The sequence below is a fragment of the Cupressus sempervirens genome, chromosome 2 (assembly GCF_028749045.1).
Source record: "Cupressus sempervirens isolate cs-2001-9-10 chromosome 2, ASM2874904v1, whole genome shotgun sequence".
Lineage (NCBI taxonomy): Eukaryota > Viridiplantae > Streptophyta > Pinopsida > Cupressales > Cupressaceae > Cupressus > Cupressus sempervirens.
In genome coordinates this window covers 350,272,872-350,296,271 of record NC_143119.1, presented here as the reverse complement: position 1 = coordinate 350,296,271, position 23,400 = coordinate 350,272,872, and the positions used below count along the sequence as shown (strand labels likewise).

Below are 23,400 nucleotides of genomic sequence, written 5' to 3'. Positions count from 1 at the left end.
GTAACAGTACTTACCAAGTTGTAGTAGTTGTCTAGTAACTTTTCTTGCCAAGTGAACTGTTTGCATGTCGAGTCATTCTTAGTTGCTGTCGAGTTTCTTTGGTTGCCAAGTTCCTATTGATATCGAGTGATTCTTTGGTTGCCAAGTTCCTATTGATGCCGAGTGATCCTTTGGGTGTTGAGTTCTTATTGATGCCAAGTGATCCTTTGGGTGCTAAGTGTCAGTATTTCATGGAGCCTTCATTTGTCAAGTTATCTATGGTTCCAATTTGGGTCGACCTCTCATGCATTTAATTTAAGTTATGGGTATTTAATATTTGTTGAGAGTCAACTAGTGGCTTGGTTATGTATTTAATGTAAGGGTTTATTAGTTGGTATTTGCATCAAGCTTACTTGTGGCCTTTCTTTATTCTAGAATCTTTTGTATATCATTTTGGCAAGTATTTAAAGGGGTTTTGGGTAGAGTCTTAGGCAATGAGCATTAGAGGAAGGATAATTTTGGAGGTAGAAGTTCATATTCGAGTCTAGAGATATGTTCTTCTTGAAAGATGTATTCTTCTTTGTAATGGTCGTAACCAGGAAGGTCGTGCAACTGGGCATGCTGGATGTAAACTTTTTGATTTGAAGATTAAAAATATTCTCTCTCTCTGGATCTAAATCTCGCTCCTCTTGTTCATTTTTCGTTGTGTGTTGGTTTGCTGGTTTCTAGATCACCTCATTTTGGGGTACATTCAGATTTGTACTGCATTAGATGGTATCAGAGCCCAGTTGTTCCTGAGTGTGCAAGTAGATCACCGAGTGTGAGGCAATTTGTACTAGGACCTTGGTTGGGAAAAGTTTATCAGAGAAGGGTTTTGATTTTGGAAGTCCTAGCTAGTTGGTGATTTGGTGTAGGATGGAAAATTTGTGGATTTGGCATACACTTGCAGAGGACTTATCATTTGTTCTTTATTTGCAAAAATGGTTCAAGGAAGGAGAAATGTCAATCCAAAGTTATTGGACATAGTGAGGAAACTTGCAACTAGAGTAGAAGCTATTGAGTTAGCGCAAAATCATGGAAGACATCTTCATGAGGTTGAGAGTGATGAATATGATTCTTTTTGGGATGATTTACATGAAAGAATTGATGATCTAGAAAAGCCTAATTTGAGTTGGCATCTAAGGATTAGAAAGAAGGTTTGTTGGCCATTTAAAGAAATTATGAAGAGAAGAAGATAGATCATGGAAGTACATGATGATTTTGTTGGAATGGAGGAAGTATTTTTTGGTTTTCATGAGCAGATGGATAGATTTGACATGGAAATTGTAGAGCATCTTGTTGTGTGCAATGAGGTTGCTGAAGAGGAGAGTTTCACTTATGTTGGTAAGGAACCAGATGTTGATATATAGAATGATGTTCATGTTGGAATGAATGTGATTGAGGACTTATCAGTTGTTGTCGCTACTAATCTGGAGTTATATGTTCATCTTGTTACAAATGATGTTGATCTGGATGTTGCTTGTGGTAAGAAGATAAATTTACTTGCTAGTAATATGGTTGAGAGTTTTAGAGGTGTTACTAATATGGATTTACATGATGTTGTTGTTGTTGATATGGATATGAACTTATATGTTGCTGCTGAGATGCTGAAGGATATGGAGTTTAATACTAATGTGGATTTTGATGATGCTACTAATTTACATGTTGCTGGAAGAATGAATATATATATATATATATATATATATATATATATATATATATATATATATATATATATATATATATATTACAAGCATGGATGACATAGGGTTATTGTTGCATATTTCTAATATGGATTCATTTGCTATTGATTTGGTGGAGGATTCCTGTATTATGGATTTATATGCTTTTGCTATGATGGATATGAGTTTATATATTGTTGCTGATCTGATTTTCATGTATGAGGGTGATATTATTGATGATGTTGATGACAAGTTGCAGATGGAGCATTGTGATTTTCAGTTGAGTTCATATGTTAATTGGTTGGATGAGATTATGATTTTTGAAGGGATGAAGCATAGGTGGTTGATTTTTAGATTTGATCTCTTTTCTTTGATGGATTGGAAGCTGTTAGAAAGGTTAATCTTTCCTTGGATATATTAATTGGGATATTCCAAGGGTCCCTAAATGTAGTTTGTCCTCTTGTACACATGTGGAGGACATGTCATTGTTTGTCCTTTATTCCACATGTAAGGACAACTCTTGTTTATTTCTTTATTTAGTTTATCCTCCTTAAGAGGATTGTGACACTTTGCACACACCTATTATGAATGTGGCATTCATAGAAATGGGAGTTACAAATGCAACTCCTCTCTCATCTCTATATAAGAGATGCTCCTCCTTCTTTCTTCAACACACTCTTAGCACTTGATGTTATTGTATTGAGCTACTTTTGCTCCAACACTCTCTCTCTCTCTCTTCTCTAGGCATTTGCCTTCATTCATAATACTCACAAGGGGTTTTCTTTGCTTTCCCCTTATAAATCCTTGTCTCCATTGTTGAACCATCTTGGTGTATGCTCTTGGAGTTTGCTTATCTTATGGTAATATTGTTTCACACTTAACTTGCTTGGATTGCTTCTCGTTCCTTGCTCAATATTATCATTTCTTACAGAAGCCTTTTGTAAAGATGAAGCTAAATATGAAATTTTCTTTTGGGATCAAAATGTGGGACACATTTTCCTATTTACCTAGGGAGGCTGATGTAGGAGCATCTAAATTTTTTTCTATTTACCCTAGTAGAATGATGCAAGGGCATCCTTGGTTTCTTATCTTTCCTGCTCTTCTTAGTCAAAGGTCACCAAGTAACAGTACTTACCGAGTTGCAGTAGCTACTGAGTTCCTTTGGTTGTCGAGTGAACTCTTTGGATGCTGAGTCATTTTTAGTTTCTGTTGAGTTCCTTTGGTTGTTGAGTTCCTATTGATGCCAAGTGATCCTTTGCTTGCTAAGTTCCTATTGATGCTGAGTGATCTTTTGGGTGTTGAGTTCCTATTGATGCTAAGTGTCGATATTTCATGGAGCCTTCATTTGCCGAGTTATCTGTGGTTCCAATTCGGGCTAACCTCTCATGCATTTAATTTAAGTTATGGGTATTTAATATTTTTTGAGAGCAAACTTGTGGCTTGGTTATGTATTTAATGTAAGGGTTTATTAGTTGGTATTTGCATCAAGCTGACTTGCGGCCTTTCTTTGTTCTAGAATCTTCTGTATGCCATTTTGGCAAGTATTTAAGGGGGTCTTGGGTAGAGTCTTAGACAATGAGCATTGGAGGAAGGATAATTTTGGAGGCAGAAGTTTGTATTTGAGTGTAGAGATCTGCTCTTCTTGAAATATGTATTCTTCTTTGTAATGGCCATAACTTGGAAGGTCGTACAACCAGGCATGTTGGATGTAAACTTATTGATTTGAAGATAAGAAATATTCTCTCTCTCTCGATCTGAATCTCACTCCTCTTGTTCATTTTTTGCCTTGTGTTGGTTTGCTGGTTTTTGGATCACCTCATTTTGGGGTACATTTGGATTTGTACTGCATCAAGTTTGTTGACTTCAAAAGTCATGATGGAGGCATTGCCAGAGTTGGAAATAATGCAGCCTATCATGTTAAAGATATTGGATCTATAACTCTTGATGGTAAGATTAACACTAAGTATGTATATTTTTTTGATGGTTTCAAACACAATCTTCTAAGTGTTGAACAACTAGTGGATAAAGGTTATCAATTGCAGTTCACAAGAAGACATGCGTAATCAGAGACAAAGATGGAAAGGTAATTGGAATAGGAACTAGGTCTAGAGGTAATGTATTTCAGCTGAATCCCATTGAAATGACATGTTTGGTTGTAAAGGTAGATGACAGTTGGTTATGGTATAAGAGATTTTTTCATATAAACTTTGACAACATTGTGAATACTAGTAGTATGTTTGCAGTTAGAGATTTACCTAAGATTGTAAAGCCTACTAACACAATTTGTAAGGAGTGTGTATTGGCAAAGCATAATAGAACTTCTTTTCCTAGCAATAAGTTTACTACTATAGAAAGTTTTGAGATTATACATATAGATCTTAGTGGTCCTATGAAGACTAAAGGATTCTATGGTGAAAGGTATTTCATGATTTTAGTTGATGACTTTTCTAGAAAGATGTGGGTTGCATTTCTTAAAGAAAAATCTAAGGCATTTGATAAGTTCAAGATATTCAAGAATAGAGTTGAGATTGAATTAGGTATGAATATTAAATGTTTAATATCAAATAGAGGAGGAGAATTTACTTCAAATGAGTTTAACATCTTTTGTGAAGCTAATGCAATCAAAAGACAGTTATCAGCTCTAAGAACCCCTGAACAAAATGGCATTGCAGAGCGAAGAAACAAGTTAGTAACAGAAGCAACAAGAGCTATGTTAGTTGAGAATGATGTATCCAAGATGTTTTGGGGAGAATTTGTGAATACAACAGTCTACACTATGAACAGAGTGCAAGTCAAGAAAGACAGAAACAAGACTCGTTATGAACTATGGTTTGGTCACTCACCTATAGTTAAGTATTCCAAAAATTTTGGTAGTAAATATTAAATCAATAGAGATGGTGATATTGGTAAGTTTGATGCTAGAAGTGATGAAGGTATGTTTCTAGGTTATTCATTGAAAAGAAAGGCCTATATATGTTATAATATGAGAACTAAGACTATTGTTGAAAGTGCAAATGTAAGAGTTGATGAGAAATTCAAGATACAAGAAAGAATAGTTGACTTCAATTTAGATGATGAGAATTTTGTTACTAAACTAAGGAATGATGAAGTATTCTTTGAGACTAATAATAATTTGTAGATTGAAGGAGAGCTATAGTAGGAACAAAGCTCAAAACCTTCAATAGAGCTAAGAGTTGAGATAACAACTCCTACTTCTAGAAATAATATGACAAAGAATCATCCACCCAAATAGATCATCAGAAGCAGAGACAAAAGTATGATGACAAGAAGTAGAATCAATGAAGAACTATGTTTGATATCTCAAGTTGAACCAAATAATGTAGATGAAGCATGTAAAGATGACTATTGGAAGTGAGCTATGAAAGAAGAATTGGATCAGATAATGAAGAATGAGACATGGGAATTGGTCCCTAGACCAGCAAACAAGAATGTGATAGGAACAAAATGGGTATTCAGGAACAAGATGAATGAACAAGGTGAAGTTGTAAGGAACAAAGAAAGATTGGTATGTAAAGCTTACTCATAAAAAGAAGGAATAGATTATGATGAAAGCTATGCTCCTATGGCAAGAATAGAAGTAGTAAGGTTATTCTTAGCATATCCAACATATAAGAAATTCAAATTGTATCAGATGGATGTCAAGTCAATATTTCTAAATGGAGAACTTGAAGAAGAGTTATACATAGAATAGCCTAAAGGTTTTCCCATAACAGATGGCAAGGACATAGTATGCAGATTGAAGAAAGCATTGTATAGCTTGAAGCAAGCACCAAGAACTTGGCATGCAATGTTGGACAAGCATTTGACAAAGCTTGGATTTAGCAAAGGTATGACATATAGTAATCTATAATTGAAAGAAATAGATGATTAATTGATGATTTTGGTAATATTTGTTGATGATATCATATTTGGAGGAAATGATGATGAAAGAAACAAGTTTTTAGAAGAAATGAAGAAGGAATAGAAGAAATGAAACATTTCCTAGGATTACAAATTATGTAGGACAAAGAAGAAATCTTTATTTCTCAGACTAAATATTTGAAATATCTACCAAAAAGGTTGGTATGGAAACATGTAAACCTATTGGAACACCTATGGTAACTAGACATAAGTTATCTACAAAGGATGATACACCTATTGTTGAGCAGTAGAAGTATTGATCTATGATCACAGGATTGCAATATCTGACTCACACAAGGTCAGATATTGAAAATGCAATTGGAATTGTTGCAAGATTTCAAGATGATCCTTGAAAAGCACATTATTCAATAGTCAAAAGGATATTTAGATACCTCAAAGGAACAGCAAAATTCAAATTGTGGTATGACAAATCTAATGATTTCACTTTATATGCTTATGCTGATGTTGATTGGGTAGGCGGAATGGATGACAGAAAGAGCACTAGTGGTGGAGTCTTCTTTCTTGGAGGAAGATTGGTTTCTTGGCTAAGCAAGAAGTAGGATTTTACCTCACAAAGTATAGCACAAGCAGAATATGTTGCAACAACAAACAATTATAATCAAGTTGTTTGGATGAAGCAGATGCTGGAGGATATAAGGATAAAATTTAGTGAACCTATTGTCATACATTGTGATAACACAAGCACAGTGAATATGTTTAAGAATTTAGTGTTGCATTCTAAAACTAAGCACATTTTTATCAAGTATCACATGTTAAGAGAGAAAGTTGCAGAAAAGGAAATTAGATTGGAGTTTGTATGCACCAAAGAGCAGATTGCAGATATTTTTACCAAGCCTCTTCCTGAAGAAACTTTTGAGTATTTGCAAGGTATGTTAGGGGTTATGCCCCTTCCTACATCAGAGTAGATGATGCAAGAGTACATCAATCTAGTGTAACATAACACTATTGTTTGTTTGGACTGAATGTTGATGCTTCCCATATGGGGAAGTATCTATGATGGATAGAGTCATTTAGGGCTCTTGTTGGATGTTTTTTTAATAGTGTCTTTGGACACTTGAGCAAGTCAGAGATAGTTATTACAGAGATCGATGGTTGCTAAAACCTTTGACATTGATGTCAATGGGGGAGAAGTTAAAACATGAAGAAAAAAAATTGAGCAAAAATAGTTTGAGCATCAAAAAATAGTTTTATATAGAACACATTGAGGTATATCAATGGGGAAGAATGATTGATGAAGAGGATTTGAAAATAAAGGTTAACAATCTTTTATAGTTGTTATTTATGGAACTAGATGTTTTTCATCTATGTTTCCATCAATGCCAAAGGGGGATATTGTTGGAAGCGTGAATGTTGATGATACTTCTATGGGGGAGTATTGTAGAAACATGATTAGATCATTATCATGATGATATTTTACATTCATGATTGTGTTTTTCATTGATGTCAACATAGTAAGTTTCTATGGTATTTGACAGAAGAACAACAGAAAGATCAAGTTGTTATGGATAGATCATTGAGAACTTTCACTAATTGAGGTTAAAGGGAGATACTAATAAGTGTCTAGTACATGCAACTAACCTTGGAAGCATAAGATTTTAATTCTGGAAGAAGTTATGAAATTTTTAGTGAAGATTGTTCTGAGATAGAGTTTACAAAAGCATGTTCTGGTAAACTTGTTATATCTCTTAACATATTTGTTATTCTAAGAAGCCAAAGTTAAAGATGTGAAGAAGTAATCTTGCACATACAAAAATTTATTCAAGTTAAAAGGTGAAAAATTAATGTTATCACTAAGTGTAACGTGTTCTTAATGAGGTCCTATAATAATTAATTGAGAAGGTGTAATAGTCAACTTAGAGAATTGTTTTATAGATTTGGAATAAAGGAAGGACATTTTCCTTTATCACGAAAGGATGTAAGTGAATGATTGTTGAGCAACACGAAGAGTGGAATGTGAAGATAAGCAAAGCAAAGTGAAGGTGAAGGAAACTTCATTGCCAAGGTTTTATTGTGTGATCCAAAGTTTGATATTTGGATCCGAGGTTCATGACTTGGTCTACAAGGTCTGACAATGATTGGTCTGGTTGATAGGATAGAGGAAGGAGTTAAAGTAAAGTATAGACAATTATTCTGAAAGGAATAGTTGAGAGATCAATTGGACAGTGAGTTCAATGGTCTTTCTCCAGAAGTTGTTTGGACAATGGGTCCTTCTGTCTTCCACAACTCCAAACAGGGTTGGCACAACTCCTAACAGGGATTTAAAGTTTCCTAATAGGGACTCTTGCATTAAATGTTGTAATAGACTTCTAATAGTGTCCATCCTCTAACAAGGAATATTTATATTAGTACATCATCTTGCGGGCATCATTCCCATCGGGGTTTTCCCTCTGATCAAGAGTTTCCCTAGTTAACATATCTAGTGTAATTGTATATGTGCATCTTGTTATGGTTGTTTTTTACTTTGGTTGATTGGTTAAGATTATTTAAGGTTGATAAATGTTTTAATTATTGGATAACTTTTTCACCCCCCCCCCCCCCCCCCCCCCCCCCCCTTCTCATTTATCTTGGTGGACTATTATTTCTAATAGATTCATCACCTAATATCTCTTTCTTTCCCTCTATTGGTGTTTTAAAACTACTAAGCAACAAAATGCTTAATACCAAGATGAAATTACTCACACAATCTAAAGACCAGCCAATTCTTATTAACAATTGTATGTGCAAAGCATTTGGGCCCAACTTCAATAAAACCACGACTGGTTTTCTACTCTTTAGGCTTTGCAAAACTAGGGTGGGTATACCCAGGGATGATTCAAAACTGAGAAACACTGTTTGAGGATTATTTTAGTTTCATTCTAATTCTTGTTTCAAATCCTCAAATACATACACAATTCTTGATAACTTGATAAACACATCCCATATAACAGATATGGCCAAAACTTATTCTATAGATCTGTAGGAGTTCTCAACAATAGTGGCTAACTGAAGCTAAAACATTCCATGCAAACAAGCACTGGCCAACTTTTAAGATCTACAGGAAATAAAAGTAAAATTGATTTAATTATGCAGTTTTGACAACCATTTGTGATATATTTCTCTTTCAGCTGGATCATATTTGATCAGTGCCTAATCCATTGGGGCTCAGAGTCTACTACAAATTTCTAGATCTAATTTGTTGCCTTACAAAAAATTTCATCAGCAATTCTTATCATAACTCATCATTCAAAATCCTTTCCCCTACTATAGCAATCTTATCATATTCATCAGAGCTTTTACTTAATCCATTGAATTAACAGCAGTGATAAACAGATATACAACCTAATTGGATTGCATTCAATTGCACAAGCCTTTACCTATACAACATCAAGATAATGAAGTAATTGAAAGGAGATAAAGTTTAGAAAGAACTAATATGGGGATAGTTCATAATTTGTATTCATTTTACTTGAAAATTGTATACAATTTACAGTAAACTCAGAATGACCATAAAAAAGAAACACAGATCATTCTATATTCATGTATTCTCAAGATCTGATAGAGAAAATACACCACCAATTTGCTCAAAACAATGGACCAAAAATAGACTAAGTATCACTTAGAAAATAGAATTCAGACCCTTTCTCTAGCCCTGGGATCTCACTTATATAGTGTGAGATGCAACAAGCTTCAGGCTAAGAGAAAATGGCAGGTGACCTTTACAAGAAGAAGATGCACACATTTGTCTAAAAAGAAAAAAGATTAACAGGAAGTTTTGCGAACCATATATTCTCTTGCAGGCTTCCGTCTATCACCTCCTTTTGCTGATTTAGCTCCAACTGTGATTATGTCGTATATGTAACTGATAAGCTTGTCCCTAACAAAATCTATTTTGATGATTGCAAACTGACTTGAACCTATGGGTTTTACCATTATTAGGGTACTAGGAGGAACATCCTTACTTCCCACTCTCCACTGATTAACACAACTCCTTAAGAAAATGGGATTAACCCTTAATAAACAACCCTCGAGCATGGAAATAATGTGGCTGTCAAATATAACAAAATGAGCAATTTTTTCTTATCCAACCACGTCTGCATCCAAAACCAATTTTCAACCAAAATTTGTCACCTACTAACACAAAAAGATGTGCACTAACAAAAATTCAGAGGGACTATTCACATGCAACCCATGGGTATAAAGTCTTCTTCACCTTCTCTAAAAACTCTACACAGGGTCCTACATACTTTTGTTGCCATGGCATTGAAGTGTGCCATCTTGAAAATTTCCTTAGAGAAAGGTGTTACTGCTAACAGGATTTTAATTTTATCAAGTCTACTCTTTGCTCCCCTCATTACCTTAGTATCCTGATCACAACCCATTAAAACACTTGGGATTACTAGTCTTCCTCGATCAAAATTCCACGACTGACATACGAAACAAACAACTTCCTCTCTGCAAACCACCTTTCAAACAAACTTAAACTAATTCGAGAGGAAGAAACACTAGGGATCAAATTATTCTTGTCAAGTAATCCCTCTGCTATCCACAATCTAAGAATTAGTGAATTCTTTGGAGCCATTTCTGCTATACCATGCAAGACTGCAACACTTCAGAGACTACAGTAAAATACGCACTCAGAAATCTCTTATCTGTAGTTCTTTTATGTTGTTTGGCACTTGTGCCAAAATCTACACAATCCTCTAAGTAAATAATCCTATTCAAAAAAGACTTCAAATCTTTATTCGCATAAGGTGCAACTAAGAAAATCTTATAAGTTACACTCTGTTTTTTCTTTTCACATGCAAAAAAATTCATATCTCATTAATATGGAAAGTGCCACTACCTTCGGCATTTAAACCTGCATCATTGATCCTTTGAAATCATATAATTAAGGAATGAAAACTAAGCTGACTCAATATTCCTTTTAGTACGCTGGCAGTCAAGCCAATAAACTACCTCCATCTGTATCTTTCCTTTAAAGTTGGCATTTCAAACTAGGCCCACAGATGACCACGGACATGTGTCATCAATCTTGTTAACTCGCTATACTTATCTTTCGATCACCTTTCCATAGCGAGCTAACGATAACCACTGATCTTGCTTTGATCGTATGGTAGATATTCAAAGTGACTTTTAAGAAAAAAATGGTGGGTCCCTCGCTTGTTAACTCGCTATACTTATTCATTGCACATCTCTTCATAGTGAGTTAACGAGCACTGTTGATCAATACATGATCTTGTGGACAACAATGTACTGCAACAGTAGTGGGCCATCGCTCGCTAACTCACTATGCCTGACTTTCAAACAATTTTCCATAGCAAATTAACAATGGCCTTTGATCCTAGTTTGATCTAATGATCATAATTCTTTGTGTGCTTCGTACATGGGGAGTGGGTCCATACACTGCTGTCGCTGAGATGCCTGAACACGCTGGCACACACATGTACTCCTTTTTTATCTGTTAATGACATCACACGTTCTTGGCCTTGCCGCGTTTGTGACTTTTAGGTAGGTTGCCACATTGCTACCGGCAAAAACACTAAATATTCGGCTAGTGACCTCTCGGTAGACAGACGTCGAGAAATAAAGTTCCACTTGCGTAGAAGTAAAAGCAAAATCTGCACAAGATTTTCTTCGGGATCCTCAAGAATATTTTTAGTTATAACAGAAACGTCATGTTTTGCAATGATCGGGCCCTTGCTATGTCACTACTGGGAAAGTGGTGTTTTATTTTGGCTAGCGATATAGCGACCTTTGATGGATTCTCAATTCTGGCGACAGAAAACAAAACACATATTGATTGAAACCCCTTCCAATTAATGTTGGTGTCAGATAAGGTGGCCGTGCACATTTATAATATTGCATGGGAACTTCCGCGGTCATATCAGCCTTTTAAGAGAACACTGCCCTCTTGTCAAAATCTGGGCATTCGTTATGTCGCCACCGGCAAGTCGCATGGATTTTTTTGATAGAGACTTAGCAAATGCCGAAAAAACTTGGACGCCGGTGACACCATTCATAGTTTTCTTCACATGCATTTATTCTTGAAACTGACAAGCCTAGGATGCATCAAGTGCCAAAATCTCCCTCATGTTAACAAAATTCTCAGCGCTAGATTTCACTTTTCAGTATCATAGACACGTGCCATCAATCTCGTTAAATCGCTATACTTAACAATTGAGCATTTTTTCATAGCGAGTTAACAATGACCGTAGATTCAAAAGGATCCAACGGTGGGTAAAACAATGAACTCACATGGGCGAGAAAAGAATATTCGCTTATCCTCCTACTTTTAAAAATTTCGTGCCAGGGAAATTTTAAAAGGAATGGGACACAGGGTTTTAACAAAATTTTCAGAGGCTAACAAAAATATGACTTATCTAGGAACCCTGATCACCATTAATGGAGACAATCTGAATTTTCTATTCTGTGACAGAGGAATTTTATCATTCAAAAATTCAGACCAATAGTGGCTGTATCTGGGGATGTATGCCAAGAATTTAGATCTCTAGGGAAAGCAGACCACACACAGGCTCCCAACAAAATTTTCTCTCTGACAGCTTTACCAAAAGCAAGAAACTACCACTAAGATTATGCATAAACGATGGCCTCGGGCCACCGCAATTCAACAAATTATTTTTACCTCTGTCATAAATCTGATTCTCATCTGAACATACATGAGGTAAATTGAAAATATTTCTTCTATTAATTTCACCAATCAGCTTGGCATCATGAATTAACTCCCTTGGTAAAACTGAAAATATAATTTCACCTTCATAATGCATATAAAAACTAAATTTACTTGCAACCACTTGCTCAATATAAAGGTTCTGATCAACATTCTCAAACATACCAAACTGAAAATCCTCTTCATTTAACGACTTATGCATGCTATCAATTTCAAATATGAAAGTTTCATATTCAACTTGAGGAAGAGGATCTTTCATACCTTCAAATTTTGTATCCTTATGCATATTCAGATGGTACTCTGAAGAACAATTTGACTGGTACTCATATGTGTCATCAATGTCAGATATTGAAACTAATCCAAGATCTTCAAATGATTCTCTGAGATTAGCAAATGGGTTAGTTATCTCATTAGAATATTTATCATAAAATTCATTACAAGGTGCATGCTGATTTTCAGAAACCCCTTCATCCAACACCTTGTTATCATTTTCATAAGATGCAATCTCATCAATACTTTCACCATCATATTTGGAAGAAGAACAATCTGATCTCTCACAATAGTAAGATAATGTATGATCATTAAACTCATTCTCAACTGAATCAGAACTTTTCATGTCTTCTTCAAACAATGGGTTAATGATTCCATGCATTGATCCCTTTTGCACATTAGGACAAAACATGAGTTGCTCATCCTCACAAGCATCATCATATAAAGTGTTATCATATACTTTAAATTCACTACCCATTTTATTCTCATGGAAGATTTCAATGTATGAAGGAAAGTCAGAACTATATGAAGACTCCCTTTCTATTTCGTCTACCAAATATATAGTGTCCATAATTTCATCCTCTTCATTATCTTGTTTAGAATAACCATTACGAATAGACCCTAATTCATTAGTAAACATCCCACTATATGTGAAATCTTTACTGTCTAATATAAAAACACCTGACAACTCTTCCCTGAAATCTTCATATTCAAAGTTATTAGCATCAACTGACTTCACCATCTCTTTATCTTCATACTTTGTGGATGAATCACTTTCATATTTTTCATTTGCTAACTGATTTGTATAACACAAAAACGGAGATGCACTTTCTTTTTTAGATTCAAAAGAAGAATTCATACCTTTACTGACCAAAGAGTACTCACTTTTTCCATTGCTTTCTTCCTCCCAAATTGTATCTGATTCACATGAAGATGAAAACATACTAGAACTTTCCTCTTCTTGACTTGACCTCTCTTCACAATACACTGGGTCATCAACTTTATTATAATCAATTGAAACATGACTTTCAACTTCCTCATACTCACATTGACGTGACTATCTTTCAAATTTAGATTTAATAATGTTCTCAACATGATGTACTCTGTGAAGAAGATAAATCATTTCTTGCCTATTTAACTGATCAAGTGAATCTATATTACCATCTACTACTGAGACATTAGAAACATGTGAACTCTATTCTTCTGACTATGACTGAGATAAGTATGATTCATATTCTTCATTGTGTATCTCCTTTCCATGGCATGTCGGATCAGCAATATCAAACTCATGATCATGGAGACAACTCTTAGCTTCCTTACTTGCACAAAACTGAGATCTAGGTGTCGCAACTTCATTAGCAATAGAATCATGTATACACTCAACATCATAAGAACTTGCTAATGTAACTAATTCTTGATCTACAATATCAACAAATTGCTAAACCCTTTCAAAGTCTTAGATACATTCTATTGTTGTAGCATCATGAATAAATGTGTTGCCATTTGTAACCAAGCTAACCTTGCCTACATACATATTCTGATCTAAATTCTCCATTTGATTAAAACTTACAGTAGGGGTATTGATATGTTTATTTGAAACTGAAGCACCAACACCATCCTTTCTTTCAAATACATTATGCTGGCAATCATATATAGAAAAATGACTTTTAGTCAATCCGTACCTCAAATTATTTTCAATATCCCTAGCGGTCACAAAAGCCTAATATAATGTCTGTGGTTCTTTATCCCTTAATAGATAATTCATTTTCTTATCAAATGCATCAAAATACACTACTAAACACATTTGATCATCAGGTCTATAATTCTCAGGGATTTCATTCAAAACTCTTGCAAATCTGATGTTAAATTGAGAGACAAGTTCATCACTCTAAATATGAATCTTTAAGAACTTGTCATATGAATCAAATATGCTTACCCTTTCTCCAAATTTCTCCATGAAGGCAGAATGCAATTCACCCCAAGATGAAATAGAACATGCTGGTAGAAAAGAAAACCAGTCTCTAGCATCACCTTCTAAGGTTTGAACAAATAACTTCATGTGCACATCCTCATGAGAAATCTCATAGTCACCCATCAAATCAGCAAACAATTCAATATGATGACTGGTTGGAACAAGACGGCTCCCATTAAACTTAGGCAAACTTTTTCTAACATCACTAGGAATGACATTCAGGAAACCATGAATACCATTAAAACATAATGGCATATACCGCTTGGTAGAGATGGATCTAGGGATTTCATTAACTGGATGCATCTTGGGTGAAATGAATCTTGACAACCTTTAAAAAAAAATTAACCTCATTCACCTATAATGATTTTTGATTTAAAATTTGCAGCAAATCTATCCCCTTCTATCCATGAACTACTTCAAACTATACACTTCATAAACTTTGAAACAATAATAGAGACTCGATCCAATGAAGTGTATGAAACCTTTTTAGACTATTCTCCTCCCCTTAGTGCTAAAATTCACTTGATGGAGAACACTTTTCACAATCAATTTTCATGAAAAGAAATTACATGAAAATGAGAATACCTTTAGTGTTATTGTATGAAAACACTGATCTGTTGATTGGCCCGGTGCTAATTTGAAATCTTTACACCATTGATCATAACCTTACAGAGTCGCCATCTCTTTGAGGAGAATTTAAATGACATCACTGCTGTGATTCATCTTTATCATTACAAATTTTTATAACAGCACATCAAAGAACACTTCAAAACTTACTAGTCAGAAACTTATATAATCTCTCTTCTATTTAAAATTTTCAACACAACTTTCAGATCTGTCTGATTCAACTGAAAACTCTTGAAAACAATTTATACATCATCGATCTACAATGGTTCAGAGATCCTTTAGATAGAGTAGCCACTCACTTTTGTGAGAAAGATTTTAAACATGATTCATAACACTACAAATCTGAGCTAAATTTTCAACTTTGTAAAATTTTGCAAATCTTTAAAACACTTAGAAGAGAGAAACCTTTATTCAACAATTCTGACTCTGATCTTACAACAATATTCTTGAAAACCACAATCAACTGAATTGATTGAAAATAACACTTAAGGACAACACAATCTGCATTCAATCTTGAAGAATACTACTGCAACTGGATAAAACATACTAGGGTGCATGAAGCTGAATTAATAAATCTAGAAAAACACATCAGAGAACTTACTATTGTAAATTTTTCATGCCCTTTTCCTATTGTATTGAATCTCCTTTTCAAATTTGTCTGTCACATAGATTCAATACAGTCCCCAGCAAAGTCACCATTTTGTTGGTGTTTTAAAACTACTAAGCAACAAAATGCTTAATACCAAGATGACATTACTCACACAATCTAAAGACCAGCCAATTCTTATTAACAATTCTATGTGCAAAGCATTTGGGCCCAACTTCAATAAACCCACGAGTGGTTTTCTACTCTTCAGGCTCTGCAAAACCAAGGTGGGTATACCCAGGGATGATTCAAAACTGGGAAACACTGTATGAGGATTATTTTAGTTTCATTTTGATTCTCATTTCAAATCCTCAAATACATACACAATTCTTGATAACTTGATAAACACATCCCATATAACAGATATGGCCAAAAATTCTTCTATAGATCTATAGGAGTTCTTAACAATAGTGGCTAACTAAAGCTAAAACATTCCATGCAAATAAGCATTGGCCAACTTTTAAGATCTATAGGAAATAAAAGTAAAATTGATTTAATTCTATATTTTTGACAACCATTTGTGATATATTTCTCTTTCAGCTGGATCAAATTTGATCAGCGCCTAATCCATTGGGGCTCAGAGTCTACTACAAATTTCTAGATCTAATTTGTTGCCTTACAACAAATTTCATCAGCAATTCTTATTAGAACTCATCATTCAAAATCCTTTCCCCTACTACAACAATCTTATCATATTCATCAGAGCTTTTACTTAATCCATTGAATTAACAGCAGTGATAAACATATATAGAACCTAATTGGATTGCATTCAATTGCACAAGCCTTTACATATACAACATCAAGATAACCAAGTAATCGAAAGGAGACAAAGTTTAGAAAGAACTAATATGGGGACATATTATAATTTGTATTCATTTTCCTTGATAATTGTATACAATTTACAGTAAACTCATAATTACCATTAGAAAGAAACACAAATCATTCTATATTCATGTATTCTCAAGATTTGATAGAGAAAATACACCACCAATTTTCTCAAAACAATGGACCAAAAATAGACTAAGTATCACTTAGAAAATAGAATTCAGACCCTTTCTCTAGCCCTGGGATCTCACTTATATAGTGTGAGATGCAACAAGCTTCAGGCTAAGAGAAAATGACAGGTATCATTTACAAGAAGAAGATGCACACATCTGTCTGAAAAGAAAAAAGATTAACAGGAAGTTATGCAAACCATATATTCTCTTGCGAGCTTCCGTCTATCACCTCCTTTTGCTGATTTAGCTCCAACTGTGATTTTGTTGTATATGTAACTGCTAAGCTTGTCCTTGACAAAATCTATTTTGATGATTGCAAACTGACTTGAACCCATGGGTTTTACCATTATTATGGTACTGGGAGGAACACCCTTACTTCCCACTCTTCACTTATTAACACAACTCCTTAAGAAAATGGGATTAACCCTTAATAAACAACCATCAAGCATGGAAACAATGTGGCTATCAAATATAAAAAAATGAGCAATTTCTACTTAGCCAACCACGTTTGCATCCAAAACCAATTTTCAACCAAAATTTGTCACCTACTAACACAAAAAGATGTGCACTAACAAAAAGTCAAAGGGACTATTCGCATGCAACCCATGGGTATAAAGTCTTCTTCACCTTCTCTAAAAACTCTACACAGGGTCCTACATACTTTTGTTGCCATGGCATTGAAGTGTGCCATCTTGAAAATTTCCTTAGAGAAAGGTGTTACTGCTGACAGGATTTTAATTTTATCAAGTCTACTCTTTGCTCCCCTCATTACCTTAGTATCCTGATCACAACCCATAAAAACACCTAGGATTACTAGTCTTCCTCGATCAAAATTCCACATACTAACATATGAAACAAACAACTTCCTCTCTGCAAACCACCTTTCAAACAAACTTAAACTAATTCAAGAGGAAGAAACACTAGGGATCAAATTATTCTTGTCAAGTAATCCCTCTGCTATCCATAGTCTAAGAATTAGTGAATTCTTTAGAGCCATTTCTGCTATACCATGCAAGACTGCAACACTTCAAAGACTACAGTAAAATACACACTTGGAAATCTCTTAGCTATAGTTCTTTTATGCTATTTGGCACTCGTGCCAAATCTACACAATCCTCTGAGTAAATGATCCTATTTAGAAAAGACTTCAAATCTTTATTCGCATAAGGTGCAATTAAGAAAATCTTATAAGTTACACTCTGTTTTTTCTTTTCACAAGCAAAACTTTTCATATCTCATTAATATGCAGAGTGCCACTACCTTTAGCATTTAAACCTGCACCGTTGATCCTTTGAAATCATACGATTAAGGAATGAAAACTAGGCTGACTTAATATTCCTTTTAGCACGTTGGCAGTCAAGCCAATAAATTGCCTCCATCTATATCTTTCCTTTAAAGCTAGCATTTCAAACTGGGCCCACAGATGACCAAGGACACGTGTCATCAATCTCATTAACTTGCTATACTTATCTTTCGAGCACCTTTCCATAGTGAGCTAACGATAACCATTGATCTTGCTTTGATCGTACAATAGATATTCGAAGCGACTTTTAAGAACACAATGGTGGGTCCCTCACTTGTTAACTCACTATACTTATTCATCGCACATCTCTTCATAGCGAGTTAACGAGCACCGTCAATCAATATGTAATCTTGTGGATAGCAATGTACTACAACAATGGTGGGCCATCGCTCGCTAACTTGCTATGCCTAACTTTCAAACAATTTTCCATAGTGAATTAACAATGGCCTTTGATCCTGGTTTGATCTAACGATCAAAATTCTTTGTGTGCTTCGTACATGGGGAGTGGGTCCATACACTTCTGTCACTGAGATGGCTAAACACACTGGCACACACATGTACTCCTTTTTTATTTGTTAATGACATCACATGTTCTTGGCCTTGCCACGTTTGTGACTTTCAAGCGGGTCGCCACATCGCTACCGGCAAAAACACTAAATATCCAGCTAGCGACCTCCTAGTAGACAAATGCCAGGAAATAAAGCTCCACTTGTGCAGAAGTAAAAGCAAAATCTGCACAAGATTTTCTTCAGGATCCTCAAGAATATTTGTAGTTATAACAAAAACGTTGTGTTTTGCAATGATCGGGCCCTCGCTATGTTGCTACTAGGAAAGTGGTGTTTTATTCCAGCTAGCGATATAGCAACCTTTGATGGATTCTCAATTCTGGTGACAGAAAACAAAACACATATTGATTGAAAAGCCTTCCAGTTAATGCTGGTGTCAAAGAAGGTGGTCGTGCACATTTATAATACTGCGTGGGAACTTCCGTGATCATATCAGCTTTTTAAGAGAACACTGCCCTTTTGCCAAAATCTGGGCATTCTCTATGTTGCCACCAATGAGTCACATGGATTTTTTCGATAGCGACTTAGCGAATGCTGAAATAACTTGGACGTCGGTGACACCATTCACAATTTTCTTCACGTGCATTTATTATTGAAACTGACAAGCCTAGGACACATCACGTGCCAAAATTAACCTAATGTTAACAAAATTCTCGGTGCCGAATTTCACTTTCCAGTATCATAGACACATGCCATCAATCTCGTTAACTCGCTATACTTAACAATTGAGTATTCTTTCATAGATAGTTAACAATGACCGCAAATTCAAAAGGATCCGACGGTGGGTAAAACAACGAACTCACATGGGCAGGAAAAGAATATTCACTTATCCTCCTACTTTTAAAAATTTCGCTCCAGGGAAAAATTTAAAAGGAATGGGACACAAGATTTTAATAAAAATTTCAGAGGCTAACAAAAATATGACTTATCTAGGAACCCTAATCACCATTAATGGAGAAAATCTGAATTTTCTATTCTGTGACAGAGGAATTTTATCATTTAGAAATTCAAACCAACACCCTCTTTACTCTCTAGATACAACCCCATCTCTCTCTAGATTGGGTAAATGCAAGAAGTTGACTGCCAAAACTATGAAAGTCCTTGAGGAGAAAAACATTGTTGCTAGAAATGGGTACCCACTTTAGGCTTGAGTGTCTGATACTAAATTCAAATCGGGTACCCATTTTGAAATGTGTACCTATTATTTTGAAAATGAGTACTCATTTCAAAATAGGTACTCATTTCTTAAAATTTAAAAAAAAAATTGGCCCTTGAAAGCTCATTTTTACCTACTTTTAGAAATGGGTACCCATTTTGAAACATGCACCCATTTCTTAAAATTTGAATTTCACATGCCATGAGTTGCATTGTGGTTTGGCTTGGGATAGGCTTGGTAGGACCAAGCCTGTGCTTGTTCCTGAAATTTTGGCTAAGGCACAAGAATATGAAAATTATGCCTTATTGTAATTTATTGTAATTTTTGGAGGACCTTCCAAATGATTTTTTTGATGAAACAAAAACCCATTATAGTACTCTTTGTCAAGTTTCTAAAAAAGTAGATTTTATAGTAATATGACTTATTTTAGTATTTCTACAATATTTATCAAGCCAAATTGGTACCTAAACTTCAAATAGTATGGTTAACTAAAATTTTAATAAAATATTTTATTTTACATTTTTTGAAAAGTGAAGTATATGCCATCAATCTAAATAGAATGTACTTCAATATTTTTTAAAAAAATTTAAAAAGGGGGAATTTTTCATCGAATTATGGTAGTCGTACACTAGAGGTTTTTAAAATCCACTTTATGGTCAAATAAAAATTTATGAAAAAACAAATATTCAATAAAAAATAAGGAAAAATATTCTCATCAATCTTTGGCATGTTAGGTACCCTTTCCCAAAAGGAATTACAAAAATTCACTTTTTTGCTCCAAAAAAGGGTGGTCGTACACGTGTGTGGTATGATCTTGAAACAAGCATTTTGAAAAAGTGGTTTTTGAACATGCCTACCAAAATGTAATATATACCATGTGGGTATTCCAACAAATTACATATTTGAAAACTAGACTCCAAGCACTATATTTTCTATTAGTGAAGTTTTTTGAGATTCAATCTTGATGTGCCTCAAATTTGGACATTAAGTGACAAGAAAATTGAAAAACAAGAAAAACATTCCCACTTTTTGGCCAAAAGTAGGACTCAACTTCTTGCACCCACCTCTCTCTCTCTCTCTCTCTCTCTCTCTCTCTCTCTCTCTCTCTCTCTCTCTCTATATATATATATATATATATATATATATATATATATATATATATATATATATATATATATATATATATATATATGCATATATGTATATATACATATATATGTATATATGCATATATGCATATATACATATATATGTATGTATATATATATATGCATATATACATATATATGTATGTATACATATATATGTATATATACATATATTATATATATGTATATATGCATATATGCATATATACATATATATGTATGTATATATGTATATATGCATATATGCATATATATAATATATGTATATATGCATATATACATATATATAATATATGTATATATGCATATATACATATATATGCATATATACATATATATGTATATATGCATATATGCATATATATGTATATATGCATATATATGTATATATGCATATATGCATATATATATATATATATATATATATAGAGAGAGAGAGAGAGAGAGAGAGAGAGAGAGAGAGAGAGAGATTAGGGGGCATATATAGAGATGAGAGGGGGCTCATATTATGTTTTTAATAGAGATGTTTTATGTGTGTGTGTGTTAGAGATAAGGGTAGAGATAGGCATATGATGGTGTATCTAGAGAAAGAGAGAGAGCGAGAGGGAGAGGGAGAGAGGACACACACACACATAGAAAACATCTCTATAAAAAACATAATATGAGCCCCCTCTCATCTCTATATATATTATTTATATTTAGTAGTAGATATACATACATACATACATATTTTTTAGTACATACATATATATTATTCCCTCAATAAAAATATATATTATTTATATTTAGTAGTAGATATAGGGTTAAGGTTAGGTATATAATCAACCAAATGCTTAGAACAATCATATATAGAGTTAGGGTTAGAGTTAGGATCCAAGGTTTATAATTTCAATTATATGACTCTAAATGTTATGGTTAGGGTTAATAAGTGGTTAAATGTTACAATAAAACAAGGGACATAGTTAAGGGAAGTATGAGATTTAGGTGTAGTATTGGAGTGGAACTGTGGTCAAAATTGGGATATAGGTTTTCAAAATGACTTGAATAATGGAAAAATAAAATTGTATTTGTTTGTGAAAGGGGGGCTTATAAGTCCCAACACAACTATTTAGATGATGTAGAAAGTGACATAATGAGAACAATAGATAACTAGGGCCAAAGGCACACCCAGCTACTAAAGTCACTTGCAAGAGTAAACACAACACATAGAACAACAACCAAAGGAGATAGAAGAACAAAAGACTTTATTGATTCATCAAATCATTCATAAATATGCTCAGCTATAAGGTCTTCTCGATTACGTCCAACATTACAATTCAAACTTGATCTTCAATGATGATCTTCGAATTCTTACTCTGCTTCTACTCTTCATTATCTACCCCTCATGCCTAAGACTCTGCCCAAGATCCCTTTAAATACTTGCACAACCAAAAGTTGACTTGTTACAAATTACTAACTAAATAAACCCTTACATTAAATGCAAACCAAGCCACAAGTTGGTTCTCAACAAATATTAAATATGAAATTAAATATGCAAGGTCGACCCAAATTGGAACTAGACATAGAAAACTCAACCAAAGAAGGAACATAATAAATGCTAGCACTCGACAATGCTTGACACCTACATGAGCTCAATAATAACAAGAACTCAACAACCACAAAGAACTTAACAACTACAAACTTGACATCAACTACGAACTCAACACATATAGAGGGCTTGGCAAAAACTGTGAACTCGACATCAAATGTAAAATTGGTAGAAACTACAAAATCAACAAATACTAAGAGCTCAACAAAAAAAAGGAGCTCAACAACAACTAAGAAATGAAACGTGCAGGATATCCATGCAACCCAGGATGCTCTTGCATTAGACCACCAGGGTTGAAAGAAATGATTCTCTGAATCATGCAAGAGTTACAACCTAGCTTTGTGATGTAAGTAAGAGGTGTAATACCAAAAGGATATCCTACAATCCCTTCATAGGACCTACTCAAGAATAAGGTAGAGGGGATTGGTCTTTTCCACACTCCAACTTTACCCTCTCAATCCTTTCCCTATCTTCCAAGTAGCCTAAAGCCCTCAACAAGACAAATAACTCTCACACACCTCACTCCCTTACACCCTCTAGGATATCAAGCTTCCACACACCCCATTACACCCTTATCCACTATGCCACCAAGTCACATGACCATTTGATAGGTTTTGGGCTTCTTCCTAAGCCAAATGCACAAGTTACACTAGGAGGTCTGATAGGGGCTTAATCCTAATAGCCCTGTTTCACCCAAAATAACACTAAACTTAAAAAACTTACAAACAATCCCCAAAATAAATTGTAGAATCTATTATGACACAAAAACCCATATCTAAATCCTCATGATGGGTTGTAGGTCTCAACTTCTAACCCC

The 23,400-nt window shown here is 34.4% G+C and overlaps 1 protein-coding gene across 1 annotated transcript in view; it reads left to right on the top strand.

The window, feature by feature from the left end:
• The first annotated feature begins 959 nt into the window (after positions 1–959).
• LOC149572583 (uncharacterized) overlaps positions 960–23,400 on the top strand; it is a 37,693-nt gene continuing 15,252 nt past the window's right edge. The window contains exons 1-2 of the mRNA XM_089815856.1: positions 960–1,175; positions 1,389–1,682. Of these exons, the coding sequence (XP_089671982.1) occupies positions 960–1,175; positions 1,389–1,682 (510 nt within the window). The remainder of the gene's footprint in view (positions 1,176–1,388; positions 1,683–23,400) is intronic.